At 38.4% G+C, this 27,499-nt stretch overlaps 1 protein-coding gene across 5 annotated transcripts in view; it reads left to right on the forward strand.

The window, feature by feature from the left end:
• Ntng1 (netrin G1) overlaps positions 1-26,171 on the forward strand; it is a 365,393-nt gene extending 339,222 nt beyond the window's left edge. For all 5 annotated transcript variants that reach the window (XM_058573685.1, XM_046427578.2, XM_046427582.2 and 2 more), the window contains one exon: positions 21,942-26,171. In XM_058573685.1, the coding sequence (XP_058429668.1) occupies positions 21,942-22,180 (239 nt within the window). In that variant the 3' untranslated portion in view covers positions 22,181-26,171. The remainder of the gene's footprint in view (positions 1-21,941) is intronic.
• The last annotated feature ends 1,328 nt before the right edge of the window (positions 26,172-27,499 follow it).

Consider the following 27,499-nt stretch of genomic DNA (forward strand, 5'->3'; position numbering starts at 1 on the left):
AAGGTGGGGGTGGGAGCAAGACAGGCTAAAAAATACGTTTCCTAAAGAGGGGGGAAAAAGTATTTTCAATTTGATGTTATTTCTATTCAGTCAAGTCAATTGGAATTATTCACAGTTAAGATTAACGATTCTTTACAGGTGGGGAGAGGACTTAGCAGCATCACCAGTAGTTTCTCCTGACAAAACACATTATGCAGTGACTCTAGCGGGAAGACAGCAGGGGAGTTTGTTAAAACACCTCTGGAATAGAGTACTTTAGCCAGGAAGGTGGCACAAAGGAGCTGTTCCAGTGCAGGGCTTTGGAACATGGAATCACATGTTCACCGCAGCATTTTAGGAGGAAGCCAGCCTGGTACTCACAGTGCAAGTTATTTGCTTGTGGATTTTCCAGGGGGAGGATTTTAAATCACAAATCAGTATCTCCCCTTCCCAACTACCCAGATGTACACTCGGGAAGTACAAATGAATTTATGAAGTCCAAGTTACAACTGTATCTTCTTTTTTTTTTCCTGATTTCTCTCCTTGTTCTTTTCCTTTTCTTTAGAACACTGAGAGTAAAAAACAATTTGCTCTGCCAGGAGAGAAAACCCTCTAAAAACAGTTCCCGGTGCAATGAGTGTGCGGGTGCAGGCCGATTTCATCAGGAGCAATGTTTTAGATTCACAGATGGCTGGTCCTGGGTCTTGTCATAAGCTTCATGAAGCAGCTCATGCCCTAATGCCCTGCAACTAAGGCATGCCCTGCGCACCCCTCTCAGCGCTGAGCTGACAGTTCACGGTGATGCGCTCTGGGGTCATTAGCAGCCTGGTTTACCATGACATCGCTTCTCTGCTCTCTTCTCTGGAAGAGCTGTGCTGACTTCACCTCAGCTTTCCTTCTGAACACTAAGAGATAATATTTTATCAGGCAGGACCGATTTTACACTTTAGAATAACTTTGGCAATTAAATTTCATAAAGAAATCCGATAGTTTCCTGTTTGGGATATGAAATGATTTCCTCTATGGCCTATGGTTTCATATTGACTTCTTACGAATATTTATATTCCCAGCATCTTAGCTGCACTGCCAGAGAAAAAGGCAGCTCTTTGTGGAATAATAGCAGTAATTATTTGATAGGTTCTTTTTTTGACAGCAGAACATCCTTCAGCTTTCACTTTTATACCAAACTAGAAATTAGGAGGTAGCCTAGCTGTGGAAACCAATGTTGGAAACTGTCCATCCATCACAAGGAATGATCACTTCTCTGAGGGGAATTTTCTCCTGGATTTCCAAGTGCATAATATTCCCCTGGAGCAAGGCTGCATAAAATAACACTGCTGTGACACATCCTGTGATATTTAACTCTAGAAGGCCTGGCAGCCCCATGCATGGGGATGCTAATTGTGTCCTATAGATATCATTGGGTCTTAAAGCCCAGAAGGTCAAGAGAGTTTATCTACTCCTAGGGTAGAAGAGCAATTAAAATCCATCCCAGGCAGGAAAGCCTCCACAAAATCCATTATCCCTGGTCTATTTTTAGGTCCTTAAAGGATGGATGCTGGGTAAAACAAGCTATCGAAGCCTTCACTTTGTTCAAAGTGAGTTCTGTGCCATCCGCAGTCCTGGGAACTGAGGATACTATGGTAAAAAGATATGGACCTGCTCTAGGGGTGCTCACTACTGACCTCTTTAAGGCATTTTTATCTCTTCCCACGTTTTGGTGGAAATGAAGGAAGAAACAGTGGCAGAGACCACTGTGGACTGCATAGCCAGTGAAGGCCTTTCTTAGAAGGTAACACTTCCACTGAGATCCCAGTGTTAAGGAAGAGCCCATTATGGAAAGTTCTGGAGGAAGAGTGTTTCAGACAGAAGTTGTGACATCCCCTGCCAAAGACAGAAATCAAAAAGGAGCTTAGTGCATTCAAAAAATGGAGGAAGCAGGTATGGCTGGAGGTGGTAAGAAGGAGGTGGTCTGAGGTGAGTGGTAAAGAGAGGCCAGTCCAGATCCCTATCCCTGAAGGGCAGGATAAGAGGTGCAAATGATAACCCAAGTGCCATGGGCATGCAGCAGGAGAGTGGTGTCATGTGGAAATTTCAATTAAGACATAGTAATTCTGGCTACCATGGACAGTACGGACAATGGATTATAAAGGAGCAACAGGGGACAACAAGATTTGAGCCAATAAGCCAGGTGTGGTGATGCACACTCACAACCCCAGTGACTCTGGAGAATCACAGCTTCAATGCCAGGCTCAGCAACAGAGATATTATCTCAAAATTTTAGAAATTAAATCATAAAAAGGGCTGGTTTGTAGCTCAGTGGTAGAGTGCCCTGGGTTCACATATATGTATCTCATCAGGACCACAGTAGTCTAAGTAAGAGTTACTAGTGGTTTAGACTATGTTGGGAGCAAAGAATGAAAATGGATGGAGTTAGGACCTATTAGAGTCTGGGCCTGCCTTTGCTGAGAATCTTGGTATTAAATCTCACTTCTGAAGTGGTTTGGTATCGAGATGTCCCTTTACTCTTTTCTCTTGTCCTCTCTGTGTAGATGCCTTGTAAAGATGGTTCCTACCTATTTTAGAGGAGAAGGAAACAGAGAGAGACAAAGGTAGTAGCATCCCAGGGTGTTGATGTGAGGCATAGCAATCAGGTAAAAGTGCACAGTAATTTCTCCCCACAGGTCCCACTATCCTGGAACAGCTTATTTGCCTTCCTTGAGTCCTGGCTTATTTGTCTGAAAATTTATCAGGATAGCAGTACCTATATTACAAGATTGTTAATAGGACAAAGTCAATACACAAAAAGCACTTGGAATAATGCATGATACAGAATAAGCATTTGATAAGTTATTGCCACAGTCTGGCTAGGCACAAAATCACGAGCCACTCAAGCAGGAACAAACTTTATTTTTTGAAACTGCCGCCAATGTTCTGTACGCCCCCGGGAAAGTCGCCGATACACACACACACACACACACACACACACACACACACACACACACACGGCTTCTCCCGGAACCCCCAGAGGAAGTTCCTCCCCCAGAACTCCCTCCTACTGTACTTCCCCAACCAATGGGAACTCTCCAGGAGTCCCGTAGCAGGCCGAGGTGAACAGCAGGAGTCCAATATCCATATGAATGCAAATCTTAACATAATCATATCATCTCAATGGCTAGCTGGCGTCACCTTTCAACCAAAAATGCCATGCATCATATACTTGGCTGAGTCTTAGCAAGTTATTATTAGGATGATGATGTGACTGAATGTCCCCCCAGGTGTGATATATACAATGACATTATCAACTTTGCTTTTCCTTTTAGTTATCTTTTATGTAGTATCTGTTTAAATATCTCCTTAAGGAGAAGAAAAACCAACATTTAGGAAGTTCTTGTTACTCGCCAGATGTTTCATGTATAATTTCATCTCATATAATCCTCTCTATAATGAAAATACTTAAAATTCTATAAGTCAGCTTCTTGTAGGTTGATGTCGATTCTCATTTTCAGAACCACCTAACTAGATTAAAACACAGCATGTCTCTTTTACACACATGGAAAAAAGGCTCAAAGAGAGGTTACTTGCCATGCCAAGTTTCCACAACTAGTGAGTTTAGGATCCAAAATGTAATTTTGGGTCTGTATGACTCCAAAGCTCCTGCTGTTTCTCCAAAACTGTGGGTAAGACAAACTATTCCTGGTCATCTCCAGTTGTCTCTTAGATCCATCATCAAACAAACCAGGAAATTAGATTTCTCCCTTCCAGTTCCCCTGTGCCAGCTCAGGTTTTCATTGTTCCTTGACTAGTTTCCAATTAAGAATGTTTTGAGCTAGATTCCTAGCCTAGTTAGCATGTATTGATCATGCATTTTGATGTCATTAGGTAATCACCCATCATCAATATGAATTAATTATGGGCTTCGTAGGAAATAAACTGATAAGGGTTGGAAATCACTGAAAATCCCTTACTTTTTCATGTGCTCATTCAATCTTTTCCCATTATTCTCACTTTATTGCTCTTGGCAATGTAGTTTAGGATCTATTGATGTTAGCATTGTAAGCTAAATCTTTATTATGTAGTTTATAACTTGGTCATAAAAATTCATTTATCTTGAAATTTTGGCATGGCTCTTCTTTACTGACTGAATTTTTGTCATAAATTTTCATCTTATTAGTTATGTAATACTAGCAAAACCGAGACACAATTTCAACTCCTGGTACCTTTGCTTTTTTTACTTGTTCAAAGAAAGTAAAATTGATGAATTTAAAATAGAAAATGAATAATCTATAATATTAATTAAAGTATTTTAGTTATGTAAGCATTGGATTAGCAGAAGCCTAATAATTCTCATCAGAAAATTATTAAGAAACAAAATGTACTTGTTTTTTGCAAGATTTTTTTTAGTTTATTTCCGGTTCTGTATGAGACATGAACCCTGATTATGTCCTTAGGAATCACTTCCCTATATTTATTAAATTATACTCCTAACTCTTTATTCATATCATCAGTGACTCTAAATATTGGCAATACCTGAAATACAAGGAAATATAAGAATTCACTTTTAGATATATTTGCACTTTGGTGCATTTGGGAAACTTGGAATTGTCTTGAAAACATATACTTTCTTACTAGACTATAACAAAGAAATCTTCTAATATTAACTTCGTAAAAATCAAAGCAATGAGTGACAACAAGCAGAAGGCTTTAGTGTTCAATGTAAGTAGCATCCTTGCCCTAGACCCAATATCCTTTGAATTATGTGTTTCTTCCCCATACTTAACACAAGCAGAAGTGTCGGCTTGTAAAAACCTCTGTTGCCTTTGTGAATCTTTTCTTTCTCTGCAATCTGTGAATTAAATACCCTGCTTTGTCTTGTTAAAGCCAAACCAGCCATAGTCTAGTCTTTTTACCAAAACATTTAAACTTTGCAGGTAGATTTGACAAACATAGAATTTATAACCTGAAACTTCAATTAGACCAAAGGAATTGCCTGACTAAACATGTCAGAGACTGTTGAAACAGATCTGAATAGGCTGGACTGAGGTTCAAAAGATTTGATGAGTAAGGGGCACTGCTTGGAGATGAGTGACTTGGACACATATAGAGTAGCTAACCCAGCAGTGACCGGCCACAGAAACCCAGGGAACAGGGGGTGAATGGAAGCAAAGAACCATAGATCAATCAAAAGGCCTATTAGGAAAGACTGGGTTTTTAAAAATTTTTTTATTTTAATTTGTTATATATGACAGAAGAATGCATTACAATTCATATTACACATATAGAGCACAATATTTCATGTCTCTGGTTGTATACAAAGTATATTCACACCCTCCGTGTCTTCATACATGTTCTTAGGGTAATGATGTCCATCTCATTCCACCATCTTTTTTACCCCTTTGACCCCTCCTTTCCCCTCCCTCTCCTTTGCCCTATCTAGAGTTCCTCTAATCTTCCCGTGCTCATTCTCCCAACCCCACTATGAACCAGCCTCCTTATATCAGAGAAAATATTCGGCATTTGGTTTTTTGGGATTGGCTAACTTCACTTATCATTATATCCTCACAACTTCATCCATTTACCTGCAAATGCCATGATTTTATTCTCTTTTATTGCTGAGTAATATTCCATTGTGTATATATGCCACATTTTCTTTATTCATTTATTTACTGAAGGGCATTTAGGTTGGTTCCATAGTTTAGCTACTGTGAATTGTGCTGCAATAAACATTGATGTGGCTGTGTCCCTGTAGTATGCTGTTTTTAAGTCCTTTGGGTAGAGACCGAGGAGTGGGATAGCTGGGTCAAAAAGTGGTTCAATTCCCAGTTTTCCAAGGAATCTCCATACTGCTTTCCAGATTAGCTGCACCATTTTGCAGTCCCACCAGCAATGTATGAGTGTGCCTTTTCCCCTACATCCTCGCCAACACTTTTTGTTGTTTGTATGCTTAATAGCTGCCATTCAGACTGGAGTGAGATGAAATCTTAGAGTAGTTTTGATTTGCATTTCTCTAATTGCTAGAGATATTGAACATTTTTTCATATATTTGTTGATTGATTGTATATCACCTTCTGAGAAGCGTCTGTTAGGTTCCTTGGCCCATTTATTGATTGGGTTATTTGTTTTTCTGGTGCTTAGCTTTTTAAGTTCTTTATGTACTCTAGAGATTAGTGCTCTATCGGATGTGTGAGGGGTAAAGATTTGCTCCCAAGATGTAGGCTCTCTAGTCTCCTCACAGATTGTTTCTTTTGCTGAGAAGAAACTTTTAATTTGAGTCCATCCCATTTATTGATTCTTGATTTTAATTTTTGTGCCAAAGGAGTCTTATTAAGGAAGTTGGGGCCTAATCCCACATGATGGAGATTAGGGCCTACTTTTTATTCTATTAGACGCAGGGTTTCTAGTTTTATTCCTAGGTTTTGATACATTTTGAGTTGAGTTTTGTACATGGTGAGAGATACGGGTTTAATTTCATTTTGTTGTATATGGACTTCCAGTTTTACCAGCACCATTTGTTGAAGAGGCTATCTTTTCTCCAATATAGGAAAACTATCCCATTTATAATAGCCTCAAAAAAAAAAAAAACTTGGGAATCAACCTAACAAAAGAGGTGAAAGATCTCTACAATGAAAACTATAGAACACTAAAGAAAGAAATTACAGAAGACCTTAGAAGATGGAAAGATCCCTCTTGTTCTCAGATAGGCAGAATTAATATTGTCAAAATGACCATACTACCAAAAGCATTATACAAATTTAATGTAATTCCAATCAAAATCCCAATGACATTCCTCATAGAAATAGAAAAAGCAGTCATGAAATTCATCTGGAAAAATAAGAGACCCAGAATATCTAAAGCAATCCTTAGCAGGAAGAGTGAATCTTGAGGCATCACTATACAAGATCTTAAACTATATACTACAGAGCAATAGTAACAAGAACAGCATGATTATTGGCACCAAAATAGACCGGTAGACCAATGGTACAGAAGAGAGGACACAGAGATTAACCCACATAAAAAGACTGTTATTTTAATCAGCTTTTGCATTTGTGACCAAAAACAAAAAAACTGACAAATACAACTTAAAGGAAGAAAATTAATTTGGCACTATGATCTCAGAGGTCTATAGACAGCTGACTCCATTGCTCTGGTCCCACGGTAAAGCAAACATTACCATGGAAGGGCATGGTGGAGGGAAACAGCTCAGGACATGGCAACCTGGAAGCAGAGAGAGTTCCATTCACCAGCAACAAAATGTAAATGTGAAAGGCACAGCCCTAATGACCTGTCTCCCCCAACCATACCCCATCTACCCACAGTTACCACCCCTATCAGAGGATTAATCTACTGGGGACACTCATATCTAAATCAAAACAACTGGTTAAAAAAACAAAACTCTAGAAGATAAAACCTCATAATATGACCCATGCAGAGCAAGCAGCATATCCAATGGCGACCAAAGTATTAGAGTTGGGGATCTTAGCTTAGTCTCAGAGAACAAGCCTGCATGGTAATTTGGGGAGTGGGGTAGATGGAGATCTGCCTTTCACCCTCTGTGCCTTTTTAATGGGGAATACATGAAGAATTCATTGTTTCTGATCCTTGGAGTAAAACAGCCTAGGTGGAATCTAAACCCAACATACATATTTAGGGTAAGGTCTTGATGGATCTAAACTTTGAATGTGCTCCCTACCCACCAACAAGCATAGCTGGAACCGCCCACCAAGTAGGATAGACCCTGCCTCTCTGGATAGGCTCACATAGGCATTTCTCTCCTGCTTAGCCCAACCCCACATTTCCCCTCCTTCTCCATCTTCTTTGCCTCTCTTTCTATGCTGCTGTCTTTACAATAGAACAAACCCAAGAAGAAGTATAAAAAGGTGCTTGAAACAGTAAAGAAAATCCAGGTTATTGTGGATTAAATTCTCAGGAATGACTTATTCCTTCCAAAGCCTAGGAAATACAGAAGTTGCTTGACAAATCATCACTGAGGAAAATTCTTTGAGAATCTCCTGTTATGTGCCAGGAAAAAAAAAAAGTATAGATACTTAGGATTTAAAGATAAAAGAGATGCCTAAGGATACAAAGATAAAAGAGGTGTCTTCCATTTCCATGGAAAAAGGTTGCTAGTTGACCCCCACTGTGACAAACGCCATGCTGGTCAGCAGTGTGGACAACAATGGCCTGCTCTCATAGTTGAGAAGACAAGAAATACACATGGAGAAATATTTGTTATAGTTTTAGAAGAGTTAAATGTTTAACATTTACCAAAGGACTTCCTGTGTGGTAGACATTGTTCTTATTTGAGTTATATGCATTCACTTATTTAATCTGCTGAACAGTCTCTCAGATGGACACTGGGTATTAAATTATGTGTTTTGTGAATGAAAAAAAGGCAAGTTGAATGATACCCACAGGGTCATCCAGCTAGTATTTAGTAGAACTAAAGCTTAAATCCAGGCTGAATCAAACTATATCTACATTTTTATCAATGTGTCCATATCTATACTATCTGCTATAAGGCTTCAAAGACAGGAAGGCATCTGCAGGCTCAGATGGTCAGAGAAGCCACCATAGTAGGGGTTGCCTCTGAACTGGACCTTGAGGATGGGTAGGAAGTTTAGGGATGGAGACCTCAGGTGCAGAGTCACTCAGGTGCAAGCAGGTGATAGTGAACACACAGGAAGGCAGTATGGAGAGTGGTTTGGAGTAGTAAGAGAGATGTCAGTTTTAGTCCTGCCTCTGCTGTTCAGCCACTGAGAGGTTTGAGCAAGATCCACAGATCTCTCATAAAATGGAAATAATAATAACACCTCTTATATCAGGTCACTGGAAACATTCAGGAAGATGACATAGTAAAATTTCTGGCCTTTTTATTACATAATGTGTGTGAGTACATGGACATTAGCCAGCAAAACAAAGTTTATATTGTGGAGTAAAAGCAGATGATGAGGAGATTCCAATCACATTGCTGGGGATCCTGACTACAGGATTATCCAATTAGCAGTGGGGAGCCGCTGAAGGTTTCAAGTGAGAGAATGAGTGAGAAGTATCATGAAAACACTTTTTGAGGAAATTCAGTCTGGCTATAGCACTTTTGTGCAATTTAATTTAGGGGCGAAAGAACAGACACAGTTGGGAAGCTATTTTAGAAGCAGAAAGGAAGCCATGGATATGGAATATGTGACTTTTTCTATATAATTCGTTTATTCATTCACTCAAGAATACTCAGATATTCATTGAGTACAGTCTGTTACCCAGAGCTGTTCTAGGCACTGCATGGCAAAGAATGGAAGAGTCGAAATCCTTATCTTCATGGAGTTTATATTCTATAGTTCCTCACTGATATCAAAGTACATAGATTCAAGAAATAAGAATGAAAAATGTGAGGTAAGTGAAAATTAGAAGATATGTGGAAAGCACCTTCAGTGATTACTCTTTCTCAAGTCCACCCAAATCTGATCCATCCCTACTTTACCCTAACCTGCATCAAAGAGCAGTTGTAACATGTTATTACAGTCTCCCAATTGTATCCAAACAAGCTTGTGGTGTTTTTTCCTTCTCATGTCTGAATCTGAAAATCCCCAAAGATACAACTTCCACACATTTCTTGCCAGACTCTGATTGGGGTCCAGGTAACTCACCTGTCTCCAGAGACACATCAGCCTTCCTCTTCCTAGGAAGAGCCTTAAAAGGTCCTTCTAAATACCTGAAATGACTTCATTGCCTCTTTTCAGGTCATACATTGAGTGGATTTGTTCTCTTTCTAACATCTTTTTCTTAATCAATTGAAAAAGGATTCCTCTGGGTGTTAGAGAAGGAATATGTACCTCTTCCTTCCATCTCATGTTTGAAGTTCAGGTTTAGTAAAAGTTATGCTGCAGAATTATTTAACATTACTCTAAAGCTTGCCTTAATAGCCTTGTCTTCAACTTTTTCTTTAATAAGAGCTTTTGTCTGTTTTCCTCTTCATTAAAAAAAATGAACAATCTTCTTTCCAACAGGTAAGCAATGTTTTATTCATTGAAGGATTTGTAGGAGTGAAAGATTTTTTCTCAAATTGACAAATATTTTTTAAGTACCAAGAAAGATAGAAATCATTAATGGTAAGAGTGAACTAGAAGACACAAGAGTATACACTCTATGAAATTACATTATCTAAAGAGACATAAATAATGAACTTTAATAATAAATACTATTTCTGTGATTCTTCCAGTTTATCTTTCTTACTATAGAATTTGGGATGGTGCCTAATACTTACAAAGCATGAAATAATAATTATTGAATTGAATGATCTTTCCTGTTCACATTGCCCCTGCAAAATGGCCTCTTTTACAGATTTTTTTAAAAAAAGGAAATTCATAAATAACAGATTGCAGAGCCCCCCTGTGATGATATGGGTATTCAAACCCAGGGTTTTGAACACCACCACCATAAACTATTAAGTATTAAACTTCAAAGCTCAAATTTTGAGTGTCTCAGGAATTTGTATATGAGAAAAGGCTGTGAGTTGTAATGGTCAGTACTGGCTTTATTGAAAAGGTCTGCTTATGACTTATCTATAATTGCAAACTCTTTGTCCTTTCTCCACCTCGCTAACATATTTTAGAAAATTTAAATATTTGGTTCCCAGCATGGTAGCAAATACATTTTTGAAAATTAGCAGTCATTTTTACTCAGATCCAGGCATCCCTAAATGATTCCTGTCATCATTTTGCTCATTCTCTTGATTCTGTAATGTTGTTTTCCTCACCTTGAATTTATTGACACCAATTCATTCTGCCTTGACATTGGCATTAACAGGGAAATGGCTTTGTTTCATCCTGACATTATAAAATCACCTCCCAAGACTTGATTTGACATTGTCAGGAGGTGCTTATGGTGACAGCAAGGCCACAGCAGACGAGAGTGAATTACAGTGATTCCCAAGGGAAAAAAAAATCATTAAGAAAAGTTACTGCTGTGTGATTTCAGTAGCTATTTTTCATATTTAAATATCCCTGCTGTTTAAAAATCCTAAGAGGGCTTAGACCATATTTAGAATACTCCTGCCAAATATATATAGGAAAAATTAAGTCTCTAAGGAGACATTTGGCTATAGCTTGACAAACAGGAACCTCAAATTATATTTTAGCTTTACAAAGTGCTCAAAGGCATTGAAATTCTGTCTTTTAAAAAAAATCACACGTTAGAATTAATGACACAATTATCTCCTTTCAGCCAAAGACACTTGCATTTCTTAATGCTGGATATCAAAGGCCAGTGGTATTGCTCTGCCTCCCAGCCAGAATGTGGGGTGTTTTACAAATTTGTCTTCAGCGCAGTATGGGGCTGTATAGACTGTCTTTCACAATTCCATCTTTTCAAAGGACACCAAATCCTCTTGCTTGTATTTTTCTATGTCCCTATAATGATCTTTCTTTTCCCTCCCACCCTCACGTGGAACAGCTCCATCTGGACTTTTCTTTAGCCTGTGTTTTACAGTTAACTTATCATTTCCCAATTTAGTAAAAAAGAAAAAGTCACTGAGTTCCTTGAGGGCCTCAGATCCATGTCTTTTTCACCTTCATTTACTCACAATGCCCAGATTATGACAAGATGAATAAATTTGACTTAATAAATAATGAAAGGATTGCTTCTGATCTCTCATCTCAAAACAGTTGTCATTCTTGCTACTTCCCCTCACCTCCATTGCTTCCCCAAGTGTATATTAGATCTTTGAAGGAAAAAAAAAACCTTACTGCAAGTCCCCATTCTCTTCCTATTAGCATTTTCCCTTTAAAAAAGTATGGAAACCTAAGACAACTCATACTGCCGCCATCGAAGTTTCTCCTTGTGCTCCTAGTGAACTTCCTCTCACATTCTCTGCCAGTGTTTCATTGCCACTTCAAGATACTACCTATGGTCAGCAGATGGCTATATCTCCTACTTCCCAGTGTTAAAAATGAGGTCATCGAGGAAAAATTCCTTCCACTGCCTACTCTCCAACCTAATAGCTTTATATCTAAGAGGTTTATATCTCTGTCCACTGTCCTCCCTATCTATCTATCTGGTTAGCTGTCTAACTAGCTATCTATTTATGAGTAATACATGTGTGTCAACCATTCAGAAAGAGAGGGGGAAAAAAAGACAAATGTCATTTTATTTGTGTAATAAATATTTACTGAGCATCTATTCAGTGCTGAAGACAGGACTGCATACTAGTGATATAAATAACCACAATGAGTAGGTTATATATAAGGTACAGACATATATAAGGATAGCAGATTGGAATCTCAATTTGCTTGAAATAAGTTTTCTACTGGAAAAGTCATCACTTTTCCATCATTTTCTACTGGAAAAGTCATCATCAGAGGTTAAAATACACACTAAGTTTGCATCAGCCTGCACTAGTTATCAATAAAATGGCCACCAATAAGCAGATCCCTTTAGCTCAGAAAATTCTGCTAGTTCCGTGGCAGTAAAGTTCATGGCATTGAAGTCTCTGGCATTTTAAGGAAGTAGTGTCTATGACCCTTGTATGATTATGAGATCATGTAAGAACCCATGCCTTCCCTGAGATGATGATTTTGGATATTTAAGACAATTGGTAGCTTTATTAGAAATACATGTTAATGAAACAAATACTGATATTTGGCAAAATATGATGGCACAATTCATTTCTGTAATGAACTGCCTTTATCATTTCAGTAAAAGATATTAATTTTTTCCAGAAACAGTAATTATTTTTATTTTAATATCTTCAAAGGACTATATATTTATTCTAGGTTATTTGGAAAAAGGAAAATGTATATAGACAAAAAATTTAAAATTCCTAAAATTAACTGCATTTTTGCTAGCTAGAGGTAAATACTGGTCACAATTTATCCCAGTATTTTTGGTTATAATTTATCCCAGTATTTTTGCTAAAGCTTACATGCTGTTAGGTATTTGTAGAGGTACATATCTGTACTTATAGGGATAAATATAACTGCTTCTCCTGACATAATGTCATGTACTTGGAAATGATGGTCTGTATTTGGATGTGTGCTGCCATTGTGTGTGAATATGCCTTCCATGACCACTATCTTTCACCTTGAGCTAAGAGGAAAAGTTACTTGCACCTTTTAATTAAACTAGACAAGTGCATTTTCTGATACCCGATGAGAAAATCTGTGATTTCTCAGCACTGTTTTTTATGAGCATCTTGCCTGTGTCTGTGTCTGAAGGTGTTGACCTAAATAGGATTTCAATACATCATTAATGATCTCTTTGGGAAAGGTGCCCAGCCTTCGGCTTGTAGGATTCTCAGTGAATTAATTCTTTCTCAACATCAGCAGAGGCTTTATTCAGGTTGCAAAGACAAAACATTTAGGTGTGCTTGGTAGTGTCTCTTGCCCCTCTCTAGAGTCACCTGTCACCTCTCTCACGCCTGCTCAGACACATGGGCTCCTTCAAAATGAATGGGTCTTTTTTATAATGTTGTAAGCACTGTTTCCTTTGGTTGGACAAGAGATAGTATTACCCCCATGATAGGAGCTTTGATATTAGATAAATAAGAATACAATGGCTGCTCCCTAGGTCAGAACCTGTTGCACTTGATTATGTAGACATGCCTGACCACTCAGCTGACAACTTCTACACTATTCCTTACAGCCCTTCAGCTCTGCTCCTTTGCTTTGTTACATTGAAATACAAGTAAGCTGAATGCTGTCACATGGGAGTCATGCCACCACTACCACTGTCCCCAGAAGGATACAGATGAAGACAGGAGCATAAGATGGGAGCAGGAAATCATGGATGTCTCATGTGAGGCCTGCAGGTTTTAGTCTACTGTTTGCCTATGCACCTCCCTTTCCCTCCCCTTCAACACTACAGAGTTGAAGGGCCAGCTAAGGGGCAGAGGAAGCAAGAAGGTATATGATTTCTGGCTCAGCCCATCCCTATCATTCTAGAAATGAACCTTATGTGTGTACTCTTGAGTGATACAGGAGAATGCACATTGATGGAGAGGATAAAAGTCACTTCCGAGAAAATGGGCACTGCTACTCCATGGTAACCTTGAAAGGCTCTGTGGTGTACACATCAGTTGTATGAAAGTAAACTTTTAGCCAGACTCTCTGAAGATTCATAACAACAGAACATACATGGAGATGCCTTCTAAGGAGGATTTTCACTTCTTTTCTAGCTTGGATTGGATAGTTAGTGAGAAATTCTTTATTCTGTACTCTTCCAACTCAAGAGCTTCTAGCAAGCATTAGGGATGACTAAAGAAGGAACTGAACATTAACAAAGAGTACTTAGGTTGTGATTTATATATTTTTTACAGCACCTCCCCATAATTCATCTATTTACTGGATAAACAAAACAAGTGCTATTGTCTCTGCTTCCGAAAGGGGCACAAAGTGGTTAAGTGATTTTCCCAAGTATGCCCAACCCATTAGCCAATAAAGACTGAACTTGAATACAAGATCTTCCCCTAATTCTCTTTGTACCACCTCATGCTTTAGTGCAGGTGAGGGGAAAGTTATCCTGTTCCATGGGGTACAAGATAAGACAAACGGGCAAAAGAGATTATCAAAAAAAGAGTCATCCAAGTTGTCACCAAATAATAGAAGGAAAGTCTTGTAATTCACATCTTGACAATATTACAAAACTTTAAAAGTCATTATGTTTGATCAAAAAATGGGAGGAATTTCTAATTCTTTGACTCTATAAAGATAGGCTTTCTATTAACACTATGCATCAAATAATAAGGTTCAAGAGAAATTTAGAAATACCTACTCTAAACCTTTTCTCTACTGTCATAGTTGGCACCAGATTACAAACTCCGTATGTGCAGTTACATTGCTGGTTTGACTCATCACTATATGCTCATCTTATAGAATAGTGCCTGGTTAGATGACAGATGGATGGATGGATGGATGGATGCATGGATGTCATTAAATAGTTTATTATATGCCCAGGTCTCACAGTGAATTGATGACCAATCAGAACTAGAATTCATGTTTCATGGCTCTTAACTAATATTTTTTCCACTCCACCATCCCACCTCTCATAGCCAGACATAAGTGAGAAAAAGAGGGGAGAAAGCATTTAGTGTACCTAGAATTCCCCCCAAAAAAGACCATTATATTACATTCTGTAAAGTTTCTTCCATACCCCAGGATCTAACCTGTGTGTTCCATTTTATATATCACCTCTCACAACTTAGTAAAACAGCCACAAAGACTATATAAATGGATCATAATTTAGCTCCTGCCACCAATTCTCAAATGCCTAAATCAGACCTGAATGTAGCACACAAACCTTTGTTATTACCCTGCTTGGTAGAGTTATTCACTTTTTGACATTTCTTTGCAAAGGACGGGAACAATTTGGAACATCTTTCCCTCAGCAATCCTGGGCTTGTTTCAGGTGGTGAAGGTAGAGGTCACTTATTAATACAACCATCAAGGAAAGCTGTCATGGTAACACATCACATTGATTCCTTGACGTGTAGGAGACAAAGCCAAAAAGAGAAACTTTCAAGTCTATAAATACAGACCCAGCATTGCTCAAGCATAGCAGCTCACTGACAGGGCAAACCTAAATGCATAGCTTTGAACAAAATACAAATAGAGAAAAGAAAACTTCCCTTTGGTAATGCATGGATCATAGTGACCATCTGGGAATAAGTGACCCTTAGGTTGTAAAGAAAAAAAAAGAAAGAAAGAATAGAACAAGTAGCAACACTAAGTCCTAGCTGGTGCTCTCTTTGAACATATTGGGTCCATCTATACGTCTGTTTTTTTCCAAATCTTCTAGAAAGGACTAATATGGGGAGGAGGAAGCAAGGTCTTTTAATTTAACTTCTGAAAATAAATTTCAATTTTGGAAGAGCAAATGTGTGTGACAATAAAGAAACACACACAAAAAAATCCAAATTAAAGAATAATTTAGCAACATAGTACTAAGACTCTCCTCATCCAAGATACTATAAAAAATAAATAGAAATAAAAGAGGAAAAAATGATGCTTATTTCTATTCTTTCTCTAAGGAAATTCTGAGTGTTTCTATGAACTCATGGCAACTGTGAGAACTAATGTATCTGCTATTGTGACTTGCTAACTGAAGCTGTGATCAGAGATATTATAGTACCTTGCTGATCAGTCTTTCCACCAGGACTCCACCCTTCATTTTTGGCGCCATAACTGCTTAAGTATAGCATTAATACTATAACTTCATCTATCAAAGGCTACAGCTTATCAGGGACCCTCTATGTGAGAGCATTTCTAATATTGCAAATCGGGGGGGGGGGGGCGGGTTAGGCTATATGGTGTGATATTGGATACACCATAAATAAATGTTTTGTATAGATAGAAAAAGGAATCCTTTAGCAGGTAGTTAAGCTACTACCAGAAAAGTATTACCTTTTACTCTAAGTGTCATATTTTACCATAACAAAAAAATTGTATCTTGCAAATTACTATTTGCATCCAATATTGGACCAAGTATTGTATAAGGGATTTAAAATGAACCTCCCTCTTTACAGAGAGAAGACAATCATAGACTGTCAATAACAATAAAGAGAGACTTTGGATAAGCCTAAAATAAATCTCATAAAATAATTGCACCTTTTCCTGTTTTACACTAACCTACATAGAAGAGCATCAAGTAAAGAGTTATGAATAAAATTTTTGTGTTGGGTATAGAGTCCCAGTTGGATCTTCAATATACATCTGCATGCAGGATGAAATGGAGATGATTCTCAGATTGCAAATTGGTGTTTATCCTTATGCCAGCTCTATCAACTGGTAGTTGATGCCTGGGACTTTATGTTGAGGAGAATTCTGAATATAAGTACAAAGGAGTGCCATGATTAAATACATATATTTCTGTCTTGGTTCATTCTGTGTTGTTATAACATAATATCACAGATTGAGTAATTTATAATGAATAAGTGTTTATAGGTTCAAAGTTCTGGAGGCTGGAAAGACCAAGGTCAAAGGGCCAGCAGCTGGAGAAGGCCTTCTTACTATGTCAAAACATGGTGGAAAGAGAATGCTGGAAGCACAGAGAGAGAGAGTACAAGAGAGATTCTTCCCTCTTGCAAACCCATTCTCATGATGCTGGCTTCTATTCATTCATGAGGTCCCACTTAAAGGACCCATTCTTAAAGGTCCCACTGCTTAATACTATTAAAACTATAACTAAATTTCATCATGAGTTTTGGAGGAGACAAACAGTTAAGCCATAACAATTTCTGGTGTATGGGGGCTGGGGTGAGAGGAAAGTACAGTATAGATGGTCAACATAATTGCCATCCCCATCCTGATTTTATTTTCTGCATGAGCTGATTTGTATTTGGAACTTTGTCATAATGTGATAGAATTCTGGAAGGTGTAACATTTAATGTTATCAGCAAAGACCTCTGCATCCGTCACTGTCTTGCTTGCTCTACTTAATGGCTTAGATGCTGATATTCTTCCATGTTTGGCTGCAGTCCTCATTTACTTGGTCTATAGTCTCCCAGCATGAAGTCTTCTACTTCTTTTGAGGTTTTGTAACAATGACTACTACCTCCCCTGCTCCACATCTGTATCTCCAGGATGAACAATTTCCTGAACCATTAAGGAGTTTTTGCAACTAATAGCAAAACACCTGCAGAAGAACCTAGGCCCCTCAAAGTCAATAGGTCCCAAAAAAGTTCTTTTCTTCTCAAACCAAACTCTTCCTCCTATCTATCTTCTTTCTTAATAAATTTCTTTATGAAACATCCACATGCTTAAAACAAGAGTCATAAGTTATCTCTAAATCTGTTCCTTTTTTCCTTTCCCAATTGCTCTAACCTACCCCATTCCATTTTGCTGAAAGTTTCCTTACCTCCAGTCTGTCCTCTTCTGGTCTAGCCTCTGCTTTTTCCATTTAGACCCTGTTCATGCCTCTTGACAGCTCTCCATTGCCAATTATCTAAACTCTGCAGTGTTATTACATAAAATGTTCAGAACATTTTATGGGTGCAACCTGTTACTCCCATCTCCATTTTCCCTATACACATTCAGCATTCTAGCTATAATGCAATCATGGTTCACTAATATGTTCCACATATCTCTCAGTCAGGCTCCCATTAGAAAACTGAAACCATGCTAGGTATTTCAACAGAGGAAATTTATTAAAGGAAATGGGTAGAAAAGTGTCTGAGGATCTAAAAATGAAAATAGGACATCTAAAGTAACTTTGAGACAGTAACTGCTCACACAGGCAGAGAATTTCACTCTGGGTTGAGGGATTACAGGAAGGAGGATGGGGTTTTCAAAAAGTAAAGGTTTGGACAAGAGACATCATAAACGTGGGTACTGCACCTCTGGGGAGGGATAATATCTGGCTGCTGCCTGTTCCTTTGAAATGCTGAGCAGAGGCCCGTTGAGACTGGGGCTCAAGCCTCTGGGAAAGGGTTGCTGTTAGGCTGGTCCCAGAATTTTCAAGAGTGAAATGAAACCATTTCTGAATATAACTGAGCACCGGAACCAAATGCTGCTGTGGTCATGAAGGGCCATTGCTGGGGCAGTACTTGTTAGGAAGAGCTATCAAATAGGATCAAGGAAATGTCCTCCTTCCTCCTTCCTTCTATGTTCCCTCTAATGCCCCTTATTGGTGGAATCCAGCAGACACCTATAGGGTGCTGGTTTCAACATCAGAAGGGTGGATTTACAATTCAGAGACTATTGATTAACACCCATTAAAGCACTTTGACATCTCCTTGCCTTTACTCATACAATATCCCCATCCATATGCTTTCTACCTGTATCCGCCTGATGTACATCTTTATTCAAATATATTTTTTATATAATCTTCCCTAATCTCTCCCAAAGCAATTATTTATACCATCATTGGAGTTCCCCTAGAAGTTTGCAAGCACTTCCTTTGAATTCTTTTTTTATCACATCATAATATCTCTGTTTATGTTTGTTTATTTTCCACCAAACAGTGAGCTCCTTTAGGGCAATTAGAATTACAACCATAAAATTTAGCAGGATGGATGGCACAAAATAGAGATTGGTTGAGCTGGATGGAACTGATAAAGGCATTTTAATGAAGCTAATATTAGGCCATTTCTTATATATATTTTATCCTCCCAACCAAGGTGATTTCCCTAAAAGCAGAGATCATGCTTTGTATTTCTTCTATTTTCTTCATGATATTTAGTACAGGTTTTAAATGCTGAGGAAGAGCTCAGTGATATTTAACCACTGATTTTATGTATTAACCAACACAATTTTGGTACAAAATGACATGAAGATGGAGCAGAGGGTTAAAAAATCCAGGTAAGAGATGTAGTTAGGTTTAAATGTGCTTCTAGTGTGTGATTTCAACATAGAAGCTGTGCGTACAGTAAAGCTCTGCGTGTATTGAACTTTAAGACGAACATTCAATCAAGAAATGAAATGTTTTATAGTGAATTCTAAAGTAATAAAATATATTCTATGTTTCATTTTATTTATTTATTTTTGGACTGGGAATGTAGTTCAGTAGTAAATTTCTTAACACTTGCCTAACAAGTGTGAGACCCTGGGTTTGATACCCAGTATCACAGGGGAGAAAAATTCTATTTATATGCTATAGAAAATATATTACCCAAATCTATGAGATGATTAATCCTGGGCTACATCTGTTCCTCCAATATTTATCAAATTTCTCCCAACCATCAAAATCAACTAGTAAATGTAGGGAAGGTATTGCATTTTGACTTAATCACCAGCTTCTCAAAAAAAGAGGAAAAAGTAAACCTCTGCTCAACAACTAATTTACATTCAATTCCAAGAAGAAGAAAAATTGCTTTTTTAAAAAAAGAGGAGTGATATTTAATTAACTATTGATTTGTTCTCAATTATTCAAGGCAAGCAATTATCGATATTGATGGAGCAGATATTTTCCTACATCAAGTACCCAAATGAAAGGAAGTATCCCATTCAGCAATCTGCTGCCCAAAACAAGAGCACTGAGAATCTTTAAAGGGAAACAGTTATTTGCATCTGTTTATTCCATGTTGCCCCAATTAAGTAGATAGTTCTTGAAGTGTAAGCAAAACAAAATCCTGAAACCCTATGTATGCTTTCCAGATTAACAACATCCAAAAACAACGATGACTTTTGTCAGTTTTGTCCATGAGGCTAACCACACCATACATGGAGACTTTGCTTCACAGCTACAGATCTTGACATTTATAACTACGATTCTTAAAATATTATAATTTGGGTCTAATATTTATTATTTCTAAGCCAGCCAATGAGAGGTAGCTTATATGGTCAAAAGAACCCATGGGTCACTGCTGGGTTTTTGTTGTTGTTGTTGTTGTTTTTTTGGTATCGTTCAAGAATTTAATAGCCTTTAACAGTCAGTCACTCTTGAAATTTACAAATAGTAAGTGTGGATACATTTGAAAGTTTTACCTATCATTATGCAACTGTCTTAGAGGTCACAAAGAAGCTGTTGAAGAAGGGAATCAAACAGGGTCCTATTGAGGGCACTTTGTTTTTAGCTCTGTGGTTACCCACTGCCACCTTTTGTCAGTTCATTTGCACACAGAACATTAGCATGTCTGTAAGAAGCTTCTTTTGAAGGTGACAGAACTATTGAACATGATTAATGGACAATGCGACATTCGCTATTGAGTTATTACTTAAAGGGTTGAGATTACCTTTAAAAACCAGTCTGCAAAAAAGAAAAAAAAAGAAAACCCAGTTTGCACTCAATAGCAACATTAGATCAGTGAGTGTGTGTATGTGTGTGTGTGTGTGTTCACACGCATGTGTGTATAGTTAACTCATGTGGCATCTCTGGGGAAATTTGACCATGACAGTTTGTTAAATGAAAAAAGAATGTTATAATTTACAAAAAGCTGCTTTTTCTGCTCTGCTCCCACCTGCCCCTCACCCCTCAGTCCAGAGTGGTCTATATGTTAAGTGCTTAAGCAGCATTTGTTGCTGGGAAGTGTTCTTGGCTCTTTTATTCGTTGTTGTTGTGTTAATTTCCCTGGGTTCTATTTAACATTCTGCTAAATCAATGAAACCTTGATTATCTAAAGGAATATGAGACATAGGATTAATGAGAATAACTAGAGCTTTCAAGATATAAGAAATTATTAGAGGTAAAGTTACATGACAAAGACTGTGAATGAATTTTAGTATCAAAAAGCTTGGCTGGTTTTATTCAAACTGATTCTATTAATTGATGGATGAAATGAAATTTTGGTAATCAGGGTTTCACCATTGCATTTATTACTATTCCCAGAAAACAAGGTAACCTTGGGCTCCACTTCCCATATTTACAAGGTGATAAAAATCATAATAGGCTGTCAGGGACAAAAGTGACTGCTCTTCCTCACACCCCTCCCATGAAACAAGCTTTCCCTCTTCCCATCTGGCTGCTGCTTGCCTGGAGCATGTACTTTCACTACATCCCCAACCCTCATCCCCATGCTTCCCCTGGGCTTTGTCTGCATGTGCAGCTGCTGGAATAAGAAGTGGGGAGAATGGCCCACTCCCCAGAGGTTCTTGGTCACTTTAGCAATACTGCTTTGCATTCTAAATACCACTCATCTGGCTTCAAAGCTGTGCATTCTTGTATCCAGCACTTGTCCTTTAAAAACCCAGGAGGTCACAACAGGTCCCAGTTCCATGAAGAGAAGATAACTGCCAAACCAGGAGTATTGTATTGTTTTGCATTCAAAAGCCTGAAATGGACAATGATAATATCCAAGATTGCAGCAAAAATCTATATGAAAAGGACTAATATGATAAAAACAAAGGCAGCAAACTACATTTGTTTGGAAAATTGGAGTCACATGCTTAGTTTGTGAAGGGGAGGGGGGAGCACAAGATCCATGGAGTTTTTTTTGTGTGTGTGTTTTCTTTTTAAAGCTGAAAACATGATGTACCAGATGAACTTAAATTGATTCTGCCTCTCTCCCCGCACCTCCCCCCACCCTCCCCCTCATTCTGCAGCGAATGTCTGCGACAACGAGCTCCTGCACTGCCAGAACGGGGGGACGTGCCACAACAACGTGCGCTGCCTGTGCCCGGCTGCATACACTGGCATCCTCTGCGAGAAGCTGCGGTGTGAAGAGGCGGGCAGCTGCGGCTCCGACTCCAGCCAGGGGGCGCCCCCGCAGGGTTCCCTAGCGCTGCTGCTGCTACTGCTGCTGACCACGCTGCTGGGAACAGCCAGCCCCCTGCTGTTCTAGATGTCGCATCCAGCCATCGGACAGGCCTGTGCCCTGGGGAAGCAAACACAACCCAAGCATTTGCTACTAACATAGGAAACATAAACACACCCCCCACTCAAAACACAGCGTACAAACTAAGAAGGCCTAACTGAACTAAGCCATATTTCTCAGACGTGGACAGCACATCGGAGTCAAGACTGTTAATTTCTGACTCCAGAGGAGTTGGCAGCTGTTGATATTATCACTGCAAATCACATCGCCAGCTGCAAAGCTTACTGCGGATTGGAAAGGCTGTGACAGCCCCCCCCCCCCCAAACAGGAAAGACAAAAAAAAAAAAAAAAAAAAAAATTTGCTACTCTAATGTGGTGCGCCCTCGTACCGCTCTGCCCGGTGTGTGGACCAACCAAATAGAAGCATTCTTTGCTGTCAGGTGCATTGTGGGTATAAGGAAATCTGTTACAAGCTGCCATATTGGCCTGCTTCAGTCCCTGAATCCCTTCCAACCTGTGCTTTAGTGAACGTTGCTCTGTAACCCTTGTTGGTTGAAAGATTTCTTTGTCTGATGTTAGTGACGCACATGTGTAACAGCCCCCTCCAGAAGCGCAAGCCAGTCATACCCCTGTATATCTTAGCAGCACTGAGTCACCCAGTGCGAGCTCATACCCACTACACAAGAGTGGCTATAGGAGAAAAGAAAGTGTATCTATCCTTTTGTATTCAAATGAAGTTATTTTTCTCGAAATACTGTAATATGTAGATTTTTTGTATTATTGCCGATTTGTGTTACCAGACAATCTGTTAATGTATCTGATTCGAATCAGCAAAGACTGACATTTTATTTTGTCCTCTTTCGTTCTGTTTTGTTTCATTGTGCAGAGATTTCTCTGTAAGGGCAACGAACGTGCTGGCATCAAAGAATATCCGTTTACATATATAACAAGTGTAATAAGATTCCACCAAAGGACATTCTAAATGTTTTCTTGTTGCTTTAACACTGGAAGATTTAAAGAATAAAAATTCCTGCATAAACAATTTCAGGAATTTGTATTGCGATTTCTTAAGATGAAAGGAACAGCCACCAAGCAGTTTCACACTCACTTTTACTGATATCTGTGTGGACTGAGCACATTCAACTGATGAATTTAGTACCCAGGAAGATGGATTGATGTTCACTAGCCTGGACAACTTCTACAAAACATGAGACTATTGCCACTTGGGAAAAAAATTATATCAGCAAAAAAAAAAAAAGTAAATAAATAAATAAATAGAAAAGAAAGAAAAATATCTAACTGATTGCCAAGATTATGCCAAAGCCTGTTGGCAGAGTACTGAGAGACTTTTATTTTTGAGTCATGCTATTTTCAGGTGGTGGTGATCATGTGACTCTAGGGATGCTGATCTATGTATCTTTCCAAATACAGTGTTTACATGGAGTATCATAAGAGGCCGCCTGGGGAACCAGGACAGTAGCAGGGAAATTGAGTGATTAGCAATTTGACTTTGAATATATTCAGACTAAGTATTTAAATGAAATATCAAAATATACAGCAGCAACTAGACATAACTGCTGTTTCTGAGAATAAAGTTTGCTTTAAGTACCACCCAAGGTGTAATAAATTCTTGTTTCTGCCTTTTATTAGGCCAATTACTGTGCAAGACAGCAAGTAGAGGCAGGTGGGAAAGAACCTCTGCAAAGGTTCGAAGAGGCTCAAACAGTGCGGATTCCATTCATGGCACACTGTTGTCCTGCGGGTTTCAGATGTGTTAGCAGCAGCACCTCCTGGAATCAAAAACAATTATCAGCCCTGAGTCTTGAGGACAATGAAGTCCTACATGACTTGGTAGAGCAATAACCTACGGCAGTGTTAGGTCCAGTCTCGATTCTTAACTCTGCTGCCACTCCTTGAGAAACAGGGAACGTTTTTCTGATAAATAACCTGAGTCAAAACTAGATGAAGGAACAGCATGTCTTATTGGTTTTGTTCCCAGAAAAGCCAATTCAAAAAAGGCAATAAAAGGTAAACAGGTAATGCCTGTCCTGCCTGCCACCCCATGTCTAAGTCGATTGAATGTTTGTTATTCAAACCAACAGTCTCTTTTGATAGAAGAAATAAGAAAAGATGGAAATAAATTAGAGCTTTGGCTTAGTGCCAGAGTGGCCAACCAGAAATTGGAGATTTACATTAGAAGCATAAACAGAAAATTATATTTCAGGCTCACCAAAGAATACACATGAAAATTCTGCTAGCATACAGAGTTTGAAATTACTTATAATAAGGTGGATTTCTAATATTAAAATTGGAATTTAAGTTGTCTTATACTTTATTAGCACAAACCAAAGGCAGACTGTGTTATTTCTGGCAATGATGCACTTTATCATTATCCACTGATGGCTTTGTCACAATGCTCAGGAATCAGACACTGCACAATTCAATATGTGGGATTCCAAAAGCTAATTCTAAAATTTAATGAAGGTCTGATCTAAATCAATTCATCTGCATTTATCTTTATGAGAGTATAAGAATCTAAATTGATGAGGAATATCTTGTGTTCAGTGTATTTAGATGTAGTTTTCTGAATATCCTGAAGTGATGTGATCTGCCTTTAATAAAAATTTCACTTTTAGGTATATAACAAATGGAAATGAAATGTTCTTTTTAATCTGGATTCTCACGTTCTTTTGAAAAGCCTATTCCTTTGAAGAAACCCCAACTTAGTGGATTTTACTTATCTGCTGCTTTCTAGCATCCTTTCAAATCTGTTTTCATCTACAGTTTTATGTCCCAAGAACAAGGTTGGGATAAAGAGAGGGTACTGAGTTTTCCCTCCATCTTAGATCCTAGTTCTTGCTCTGTTTCTACTTGGATAGGTACATAGTGGTGGGATAATATAGTTTTGCGTATGAGTTCTTCTGTTAACAGTTTCACACAGTGAAAATATGATTCTATCAATAGTACTGATGAATATAAAATTTCAAAAAAATGGGACAAAGGTTCAGCTATATAGAGAGTGTTGCTATTTATAGAAAAAATAATGAATCTTCCCTGCTGTGATATGGCAATGATTCATTTCAGACCCTGTACATGGCCGCAGGGAGAACCTAAGTTTGCTAAGTCCTGGCAAAGAGGGATCCTTGCTTAGAGGAGCCCAGGCTCACCTTCCTCTAGCTTTGTCCCGGTCACTTAGCCTACCCAGGTAGCCTCCATCCACTCTTTGGGCATGGTGAGCTTTCTCTGGAGGTCCACGCTCCTAAAAGTAGGCAGCATCATGATTGCACACCCTGGACATGAGGGGTGGCAAAAAGTCATTCAGTACCCAGGCCTGGAGTATTCCCTGAGGAATGCACATGTGACCGAGGAGAGACCCCCTTCAAGTGAAACGCAGAGCACCAAAACATGGGCCTGGAAGAGGCAGGGTTGAGGTGTGGAGGGGAGATATTGATCTTGGAGCAGTGTAAGGATTCTAAACCTATTTCTGGGCTTTCAACAGCAATGAAAACATATGTGTCAAAGTAGCCAAATTGGATATTTTATTCATAAGCACTCTGTTAGCTTAATGTGTAATTTCCAAATATTTAGGCACATGACAAGTGGGCCTCCATTAATACTTTGGCCCTGGGCTCTGTAAATGTTTGGGGTGGATCTGCCCAAGGTGTCCTCGAGTTGGGTCCCTAAAATGGCACCAGACATTGGCCCAGGTAATACAGAGAAGGGTACTGGCTGGAAGAAGGGCACTGACCACACCCGACTCTCCCTGCCATTTGTGCTCTGCCTCACCCTGTCTTGAATCTCTGAGTTTAAATACTTTCAGATGAACTAGGGGCAGCTTTGAGGAAATCCTGAAATTAAATCTTTTGTTCCTTCTCCTTCACTCTCCACCATCAATAACTCAGCAACATTGGGATGTGAAGACTTAGCATTCTGAAATGGGATGCTCTTTGCTATGTGGAAAATGGGTTGTTGTACTTTACTGTTGTTAATCACCAAATAAAATATCTATTTAACAGTTTCTCTGCTCACAGGATTGAGTAGGATATGTGTGGACTTCAAACTGTGTGTTTTCTATACATGTGTCATGTCTGGACTTCTATATGTGTTTATGATCCATATGATTTAAAGCTTCAGTTTCAGGAGTCTGAACTTGGATATCTTACCTGCCACTTTGACTCCAAGCATTTATTGATAAGGCTAATGACTAATGCACAGCTTGAAACAATAAGAACAACCAGGTGAAACTCTAGATTTGTTTTTTTTTAAAGGAAATCCAATTGAATGACCTTTATAATATATAGGAATAAAATATATAGAGATAAGAGATCAAAACCCTGGGGGTTTGATTCAAATGTCTAGTCATGAACAACTCAGTTTGCCTCAAGAAATAAGCAGTAGGTTCTAATCAATCTTGTTTCTAAGAAATATCAAATATCCATCTGATATAAATATTCTGACAGTTCTGACCATTTCTATAGAGAATGATTTCTTACTTTTAACTGTAGTTTTACTTTCTTACAATAAAATTATATTTTTCCTATAGTTACCTAAAACAGATGCCAACAAATTCCCCACATAAGCTAACATAAATATAATATGATGTCAGGAATGATTAGGAGTGACAATGTTCATATTTTGAATGGGAACATGGAGAACTTTTACTCTTCTCAACACCTGGAAAGGTGTGACTCACATTTTACCATATTCATTATGGATTTGAAGAATCAAATAAGAAGCAGACATATCTCTTGTATAAATCATATTATTGTACTTAACTAGAAATGAGAAAATAACATCTGTGAAAAACACTTGAATATTGAATAAAATGCAGTTATTTGAGATCTGTTGTGGAGAAAAATTCTTCCCCCCAGTACATTTTTAGAGTAGGTTCTAAAGAAAGTCTAGCAAGATGATTCAAATAATTTTCAGGGATGATGTTTTTCAATAGTTGAGCATTTAATAAATGCTGGAATCCCCCTCTGCCTTCTCCCATCGCCCAAAAGTTGCTTTGAATTGATGGGCAAATAAAATGAAGTAGTAACATTTAAAATTATGTGATGTTTTTATTAACCTGAAATGATAGCTGGTAAAATGGGCCATTATTCTGCAAAACCTAATTATGTTAACACTAAAGATTTAGGTTGGCTGGCTGAAGCAAACTGCAGAGGATTGGAAGTAAAAATAATCCCCATTTTCTTAACGTGGTCCCCATTTTCTCAGATGCAACACTTTTTAACTATTATTTAATTGGTGAACTACGAATTCTACAAGGAAAAATTACTGACTAGAAAGAGAAAAAAATAATTACTACCTCTCCAACATCTGTCTGAATACATTCTGAAATTT

Source organism: Marmota monax, unplaced genomic scaffold (genome assembly GCF_021218885.2).
Source record: "Marmota monax isolate L192 unplaced genomic scaffold, Marmota_monax_Labrador192_F-V1.1 WCK01_AAM20220418_F8-fsc00184, whole genome shotgun sequence".
Taxonomy (NCBI): domain Eukaryota; kingdom Metazoa; phylum Chordata; class Mammalia; order Rodentia; family Sciuridae; genus Marmota; species Marmota monax.